At 48.7% G+C, this 8,963-nt stretch overlaps 2 protein-coding genes across 2 annotated transcripts; one reads left to right on the forward strand and one right to left on the reverse strand.

The window, feature by feature from the left end:
* Positions 1-2,355: 2,355 nt before the first annotated feature.
* On the reverse strand, positions 2,356-4,023 carry PFICI_01028 (uncharacterized protein; the record flags this gene model as incomplete). The annotated part of the gene is made up of 3 exons (XM_007829609.1): positions 2,356-2,608; positions 2,661-2,816; positions 2,879-4,023. 3 exons carry the CDS (start codon positions 4,021-4,023, stop codon positions 2,356-2,358), a joined length of 1,554 nt encoding a protein of 517 aa, XP_007827800.1.
* A 634-nt stretch (positions 4,024-4,657) lies between these two features.
* On the forward strand, positions 4,658-7,863 carry PFICI_01029 (uncharacterized protein; the record flags this gene model as incomplete). Its single annotated transcript, XM_007829610.1, has 7 exons — positions 4,658-5,425; positions 5,476-5,862; positions 5,946-6,215; positions 6,263-6,350; positions 6,400-6,800; positions 6,861-7,284; positions 7,340-7,863. The coding sequence occupies 7 exons, from the start codon at positions 4,658-4,660 to the stop codon at positions 7,861-7,863; spliced, it is 2,862 nt and encodes a 953-aa protein (XP_007827801.1).
* Positions 7,864-8,963: the final 1,100 nt, after the last annotated feature.

Consider the following 8,963-nt stretch of genomic DNA (forward strand, 5'->3'; position numbering starts at 1 on the left):
CCAAGAAGAAAAATGTGGTGGCTGCTTGCACATACTCCATCATGAATGCTACCTCTAGCGAACTAAACTCTGCCCAGCACATCTAGTCCCATCACATAGCTTGCAGTAGTGGGGACTCGAGGCAAGGTATAGGGCTTGGACGTTTATATAATCGCGTCTTCTGTACCCCCATCAGATGCGTGGTTCTTTGCATTTGATTTGTCCGACACGGACCCATATGAACCCAAATTAGCAACGATCGCTCGTACCAATAACAAGGTTATTTTTGAGTGCCAACGGCTTTCCCGTCATCGCCTTACTAAAAACATCTCCAGTTGGTGATAATTTAAGCAGATTCAACCTGTGCAAACGATAGAAATTCGACTGCCTGGCAGGATTTGTGAGGCTCATTTAGGGCCAGGTCCACTGTCTAGACCTAGAAAAGGAACAACTTTCTTTGCTTCAGCCATGCGCCACTTCTACCACCGTGGTGGGCTCACCCACCTTGGCGTGCTCATCCCCACGTGCAGGGGGCCAAGAAACAGCCAGCAGCTTGACAGGGCTTTGGGACCCCGAGGCCGTGGGCATGGCACCTACAAGTAGAAGCCAATCACAAGCAAATTGGACTCCTTGAGCAGTCTGAGATAACGACCCGCCTTGTGCCCGGTAAGGATGAATAAGGATATATTCCGCGGAGCTTGAATTTTGAGTAGCCCTGTTATTGTGGATACAGCCTATTACAAGAATGAGAAAGGATCCAGGCTTCGAGCCACAATCCTTGACTATATGATAATGGAATGTTCACCCAAGGCGACCACGGGCTTAAACCGGTGTGATTACATGTTGGTACCTATCAGATATTAAGCTACTGACGAAATTCGGCATCATGGCATCGTTCAAACGGCAGAACCCTTGCATACATGGCCCGCTGTCCGGAAAAGCACCTAGGTCGCATTATCTTGCAATCGTATTCCCTGTCTAGGTAAGTACATAGGTAAGGTTGCGGGACCCCCTGGCTGGGCCAAAAAGTCCTTGTAGTGTCCATTGTTCTGATCTTCCGTGCTCGTTCCGGGAAAAGGAGAAATGACCTACCCGTGAGGGGGTCGTAAAAAGCCAGTTCATCGGATGTAGGACTCCATAGCCTATGCATTATTGTTGCTTCGATCCTTTCCGTATATTCCTCCCGGGGAAAGAAACGTTTTACACCCTGGCCCGCCACTGTGATGGATGTTCTCGAATCATTCCATCAGAGATACTATACATCCATGATCCAGCAATGTATGCAGGAACACTCCTTGATGAATCGTGTAAATACAATGAAATTACTTTGCAGATAAAGTGGTGGAGTTCGCTTTTCCGCGCCACTTGACCAGTATTCAGCTGAAGTCTTGTTTGCAGGGCAGTGTCTGGGTGTCTTGGGCAAGGGTGGTCACCCAACTCTCGGCCACCACATATTTTACGCCCAGAAAGTTCTCATTGGCTCAGTAGCCGCAACTAACCCACTGTGAAATGAGACTTGAATACTGCCAAGAAATACACGGGTCTCAATCTGCTTGCGGTGATTACTTTCGGGCCTGTTAGAGTTCTAGATGGTGTATCTTCGTGGGCTTGATCTGAGGACTGATGGCCAGAGGACGAAACCAGGAAATTTCCCAGCCGTGCCCTCTCTAGTTTCGGGTTAATGCTGGGCCTGGCTCTTTTGCAAACTTGCGGACACCGTCGGACGTTGTGAAATATTCAAAGCAGCCCATAATGAAGGGTTTTCTGTATCACAAAGCATCGCGGACTCATGTTGCTCGCTAAGGAGCCTATGGGCGTATGACAAGCGGCAAGCTTGTGTAACACACTGCGGCTATCATACTTGCAAAGACAACTCTGCATTGGGTATTCTTGCTAAATTGGGAGTTGCTGATCTTGAAAACTTAACCCGGGTTCTCGGCCAGGAGTTGCCCACAAGAATTTATTCTGCTGCCTTGAAGGAATGTTGATCCTAACCCCCAGAGTCTGGACCCTTGAATGATACTCAGCTCTCGCTATGTCATGCCATTTTCCAATCGTTTAGACCCGTAAAACACTTCGTCTGCTGAACAGCAAGGAGGATTAAGCATAATTTTAGTGTCATGTTCCTTTTTGGGTAACAGCAACTGCTCTTGGGGCCAAAGAAAGACATCATGTCTGCCAACGGCCAAATTACTCCGGAATATACTCCACCTTCTAGTGGCAATGTAATTAGGGGTGTTCTAAAAACAACAAACCACTAACCCTTGGTAATAGGCAGTAGAATTATATTCTTGGCACGATATCAAGTGGCCTCTCGCATTCTTTCGCCCGATTACTAATTGCAGACATGGAGATGGGTTCACATCTATTGGCGCACTAATTACACCAGATACGAACAGCCTTGTCCTTACCACCACTGCCAACACGTTTACCATCAGGGCTCCAGTCCACAGCGTACACCTCGTCCTGATGGCCAGGGAGATCTACTGCTAGTTTTCCGGTTTGCATTGACCACACCTTAAGGGTCGTGTCCTTTGATGCCGTAACTAATAGACGAGAGTCTGCAGAAAAGGCACACTGGTACACTGGGGCAACATGTCCACGAAGCGTGCTGATAAACTTTCCATCACTGCAAGGATGAGTTAGAATGAAAGTTCTCTTTCGGATCTGTTATGACATACCGGGCACTCCATATCTTTGTATGGTTGTCAAACGATGAGCTTGCAATCAGAGCGCCATCTGGAGAAAAGGTCACATGGTTGACTTGTTTCTGATGACCGTGCATCCTAGCAACAGGTTTTGTTCCCTCTTCAGGGTCCCACAGAAACATAGTAAAGCTGTCATAGTGTTAGTCAAGGTACCCCATACATTAAAATCACGAAGATTGAGCAAGACATACTCATCACTGGCAGAGATAAGACGTTCTACAATCTTTCCTTGCTTTGTAGCTGCTTTCTCGAACCTAGCCTTTGCCTTGGCTCGTTTCTCCTCTTCTGTTGAAAGAACATCCTTGACATGATCATAGTACGATGTTCTCAAGACGAACTCGGTCGAGAGAGCAAGATGATTAACCCAGTGGGCGTGAGCTGCATGCGTATGTTTCAAGGTGCCATCAACAGCATTCCAGACCTTGACAGTCTTGTCATGGGAAGATGTATAGATCAAGCCCTTGCCGCCCCAGCGAACACATGAGACATTGCTCTTGTGACCTGACAAAACATGCTCTGTTTGACCCGTGTTGACGATCCATATTCTCACAGTAGCATCTTTGGAAGCACTCGCCAGTCTTGGGGTTCCGTCTCTCCATTGGTGGTATGGTTCCCACGCGAAATTTGTCACCCATTTCGAGTGTCCCGACAAGGGTCTTCCGACTGCTTTGCCCGACTCTGGATCCCAGATTCGCACCGTCTTATCCATGCTGCCGGTAGCCAACCTGGAACCGTCGGGACTCCATGATACAGCCAGTACCCAGCCCGAATGGCCGGTCAAAGTGTATTTGGGAGTACCAGTATCGCAATCCCAGATTCGCGCTGTGTTATCTCCAGAGCCAGTTGCTAGCCTACTGCTACTCTTGGGAGAGAACTGTGCAGCCAAAATCGCTTCGCCATGACCCGGTATCCTGTTGGCCATGCGGGTTACTGCTTGCACCTTGAATACGGCTTGCGGTTCCGCCGACAGTGTGAGCGTGGTTTCGAAGGGGTTCGCAATGCCATGGCTACGGAGGACGGCGAGGAACTCGTGTGGTGTAGGGTACGTATCGATGACAATGTCCGACGAGGGTACATGTATGCGAAATCGGTAGGGCGTAAAGTCTTCCCGATCGCGACCGAGGAGCGTGTTCAGCAGAAGCGAAACATTTTTTTCACTGGCGTCTGCGAGCGGGATCTCGACCACCTCGGCGAGTTGGTTCGAGTCACTGTCCACGAATCGAGCTTTGAACGATCCGGCTTCGATGGGTGCTGGTGTAACGTCGGCTTGGATCTGGGTGCGCTCGAGAGCCTCACGGCGCTGCCGCTTTGACGGAGGAGGAAGAATTGTGGCCATGACCGCAATATGGAGCCAGAATCTTGGTCAGTGGGGTGTACTGTACGGTAATTGTCTTGAAAGAGAGGCAGACAATCCCAAGTCACAATATCGCGGGTCGGCTTGGTAGCAAGGTGGGGTGTCTCTGGCGCAACATCGAAATCCCAAAATTTTTGGGCGGTCGATCTTATCTTTTATCTTATCGGGATGGGCATGTCGTTGGCTAGGGGAGTTGGTGGGGGCATTTTAGTGGCGGCCCGCCTGACGACTATACCTAAATTCTATTATACACACACTAGCACCCACTGTTTTTGGCCAGGCAAGAAAGCGACTTGTGAGACATTCAAGGTTGGGAATCGATGGAATATTGGCAGGTGCTCTCCCAGAGGTGCTCCTGCTCTGCTCGACATGGAAATCGAAAATAGCATCCCGCTGGCGGCTAGATTAATGGCTTGGTCGTCCTCTTCACCACATCAAAAATACGAATACCGCCAAAATATCAGACCCTCCTGACCACAACCTTGTGAATGATCAACTTCAAGCCCAACCGCTTCTGACGATCATGTGAGGTCATATATACCACCTTGATACAAATTAGGTACACGGCCGTTGAGTATTGTGGTTCTGAGGCTCTCGTACTCCTTGGCTCACCAAAATGTCTGGATTTCCCTCTGGTTCTTCTTGTCCCTCAGCAGAGGCGGCATCTGCCCGTAGCTCACCGTACCCATCAACACCAAATATACCGCTTTCACAAGAGTCGCCCATCATCGCGCAGAGTCGTCGCGTTGCATCCGCAGCTCTTTTCCGCGAACGACTGAACACACTGTCAGGAACAATGCAAAGTCGTACTTCGGCTGGCACACCTCACCCATCAGTCTCGCATGCTCGATCCAGGTCATCACTAAGTCAGCGCTCATACAGGTCTTCTGGAAAACGGTCCGTGGTTAGCTCCTCGTACCCGTTTTCTCAGCGTGGAAGTGCAAGTACTGCTTCAGGACGCAAGTCTCGCGCAACTTCGTCTATATGGGGTTCAGATGGTCACCAAGTCATTTGCGCCGTGAGTGAAGCTCGCGGTGTTTCACCCTCAGTTGGACTTGCTTTTATCAATGTCACCACCAACGAAGCAATCCTCAGTCAGATTTGCGATTCTCAGTTTTACGTCAAGACGATTCACAAAATCAGCATGTATGACCCAGACACTATTCTAATGGCCAGTACCGCCTTCCCGCCAAATGTCAAATCCACTCTCTTGTCCATGATCGAGGAAGAATTTCATGCAACAATCGTGGAGTCTTTGGATCGCAAGTATTGGTCTGAAACGGCTGGGATGGACGCAATGCATAACCTCGTCTTTCGCGAAGATCTCGAGTCAATTCAAATCGCCATGCAGGGGAATTTCTATGCAACATGCGCGTTCGCCGCAGTAAGTACATGTTCCAGTCCGTATCCGTCTCTCAGCTCAATTATATATAGGCAGTCAGGTACTTGGAGGCAGCTTGCCATCTGAAAATAATGGCTCATTCACTCAGGCTCCGCTATCAGCCCTCGGAAAACTCCATGATGATAGACATTTCGACCATCCATTCTCTTGAGCTGATCCAGAACATACAGGATGCAAAATCAAAACACTGCCTATTTGGCTTGTTGAATCAGACTTCAACCCCAATGGGAGCCAGAATGCTTCGCAGTAATGTTCTTCAGCCCTCCACCCAGATTCAACAGACGCTCAAGCCTCGCTACGATGCCCTAGACGAACTGACTATCAAGGAGGACATGTTCTTTGGAATCAGGTCTGGCAAGTTTTTTCCTCTCGAAACTTTCGCCGCGTTCAATCTAATTAGCAGAGGTAGCCATCAAAGAGTTTTCTGATGTTGAGAAACTCTTGACAAAGGTTGAAATGCCTCAAGCTTCCTGCCAAGAAAGTCGCTGATTTTTATCGCTAGCTGGTGATTGTACCAGAGCATGGCTCGATATACGAGTCTGAGATGGCAATCAACCATGTATTGATGATCAAATCATTCGTCGTAGCGATACTCCCCTTGTACGAGGCTCTGAGCTGCGCACAGTCGGAATTGCTCCAAAGGATCCGGGATGTATGCCAACCAGAGGTTATAGCACCTATTCGAGAACTCATTTCAGCCACGATCAATGAAGACGTTTCATACGTCAAGACTCCGATCGATCTACGCAACCAACGTACATATGCTGTCAAGGTAAACTATTCCTTCCCGGACATGAGACACCAAGCTAATGGCCACAGTCGGGTGTTCATGGTCTGCTTGATGTCGCTCGGCAGACGTACAAGGAGGGAGTAGATGATGTCTTTGAACACGTTGAAAAAGTCAAAGGTAATCAGTTATCTTAGTGTGTCATATAATTGCTAATTCTACTTTGTAGCTGAGAATGAGCTTTCCTTCGATATCAAATACGATGACAACAGAAAGCATTATATACGCGTCAAGGACTGTGAGCTTGAAGGTAGAGACATACCTGATCTTTTGATTAATCGGGTGCGAAGAGGTGGTTACTTGGAGTGCCAGACACTTTGTCTTGTCCAGCTTAACAATCGCATCACCGACTCTCACAACGAAACTGTCATGCTGAGCGACAAAGTAATACGAGAGTTGTTGGATGCCATCCGGGGGCACGTCGCCAACCTGTTCCGTGCCTGTGAGGGCATCGCACTCCTCGATATGCTTGCCGCATTCGGACAAGCTATTACAACCAGAGATTACATCAGACCAGAATTCGGGGACACACTGGCCTTGAAAGCGGCTCGACATCCTATCATTGAAATGGTAAGACATGCTTGTTTCCGAAATAACGTTGAAAGCATTGCTGAATAGAAATGGCACAAGATGTTGCAAGGAAAGTTCGTGCCCAATGATGTATACGCGAGCGAGGATCGCCGCTTCCAAATCATTACGGGATGTAACATGAGCGGCAAAAGCACATACATTAGAATGATTGCACTCCTGCAAATCATGGCACAGATCGGTTGTTTCGTCCCCGCCGAGTATGCTCATTTCACTATCGTCGAGCATCTCTTTGTGCGTATGTCTACGGATGACTGTATTGAGGCAAATCTCTCAACTTTTTCTACTGAAATGAGAGAAATGGCTTTCATCCTAGGCAACATCAATGGCAAAGCTCTAGCTGTTATTGACGAGCTTGGACGCGGAACTAGTACAAGAGATGGACTTGCTATTGCACTGGCGATATCAGAGGCCTTGATACAGAGCAAGTCCATGATATGGTTTGCAACACATTTCCATCAATTGGGTAGGTTTGATCCTTTGGTGAACTGCCTTGCATCTGATACTAATGAAGCTGGTAGCCAAAGTTCTCGGCAGTCGTCCAGGGGTTCTGAATCTACACCTTGGCACGGATATTTCACCGACCGAACTGGCAGAGACCCCAAAGATGACCATGCTGTACAAAGTTGACTCAGGGCCACTCAATGAGGTACATTACGGGCTTCATCTTGCAAAGGTTGTGGGATTTCCCGATTCATTTCTCCATATTGCCGAGACCACGTCCCACAAGCTCAGGCGACAAATCGAGCGGAAAAGGGACAACTCCCAGTTCCAAAAGCTGAAACGTCGAAGAAATCTGATCCTACAGTTGCATGAAATGCTAAAGCAAATGGAGGAAGGAGACATGGATGATGCAGCTTTAGGAAGCTATCTAATCAAGTTGCAGAATGAGTTTGCTGAAAGAATGGATGACATTGAGAGCAGGAGTTACGGGACTGTGGTGGATGATGACGACGACGAGGAAGAGTCCGAAAGGGACTCCGCTGCAGGGCGCTCTATTGATGGGATCCTAACCGAGCAGGAATTCATGTTGGAGACTGAATGATGTTTTTCACCGATTTGACTGTCTGCGCACAGGACGACACCCATAGATTGCTGCTCTTGCTATGATGAGTGAGGCGGCAGAAAGAATATGGTATTTTGCACCCAAGTATAGGCACGAGCACCTAGTCAGTTGACCAGAAATGTGAGCATCGAGGCTATGTACAACGCATCACAGACAACGCAATAATCCATCAATGATTTCATGATGACTACACTGATCCCGGGCGCTGGGATTGATCCTTCAAATTATGCTATCCTATGAAAAAGGATACAGCTGACAGCGTGATGGCAGCACTAATTCAGACCGGAGTGATGAATATGACTGACCGGTAAGCTCTACTCGGAGAACGATAGCGCGGGTCACATACTAATGAATGACAGGGAAGGAGAGTGCCGAGACTTTGGACTATGGTACGCACTCAGCAAGACTGCTAAAAGCCGATAGGTCGGGCCCAGATGAGCAATACGAGGGTATCACGAAACCCGAGGAGCCGCGCAAGTCATTGTGAACCCGACGGAAAGCGCGCATCGACTCGGGCGCAAGGTTTCTGATACTCTCCGAACGACACTTATCGCCGCAAACCAATGCCACGACTGTCTAGGTTACACTCCAGACTGAATGATCGTGGCACCACATAGATCATGTTGTGCAAGAAGAGCACTATCTTCAAGAGCTGGACCAGCCTGGAGGAAACGATACATCAGATTAGCATGCATATGTACATGCAGCTCGGTACTGCACGCAAGTCCCAGGGTTGAGGGTGCATGTACAGTCTGAAGACAGTTCACGGCATACCCGCAACTGCCAATCAGTCTACCCAATAAGCCACCGCATGTTTGATCACCAGCTCAACCAGATTCGGTACTTGTCACTTCCACGCCATGTGCGTGCTCGACAGGCGCAAGGACCCGCTGGAATTTGGATCAAGACCTCTTTAGTTTTGTGAAACGGGCCGTCCCTTTCTGTTTATCCTCAACTGCTGTCGGGAAGAATGGCCGTAGATTCCTGTCAGCCACAAATGATGACAACGACACCGATTTATGCTCCTGGAAACGGGGCGAAGTCGCCAAAGTCGAGGATCCCACAAGAATGCCGCCTCC

The sequence above is a fragment of the Pestalotiopsis fici genome (assembly GCF_000516985.1).
Source record: "Pestalotiopsis fici W106-1 unplaced genomic scaffold PFICI_Scf_1, whole genome shotgun sequence".
In the NCBI taxonomy this organism is placed as follows: domain Eukaryota; kingdom Fungi; phylum Ascomycota; class Sordariomycetes; order Amphisphaeriales; family Sporocadaceae; genus Pestalotiopsis; species Pestalotiopsis fici.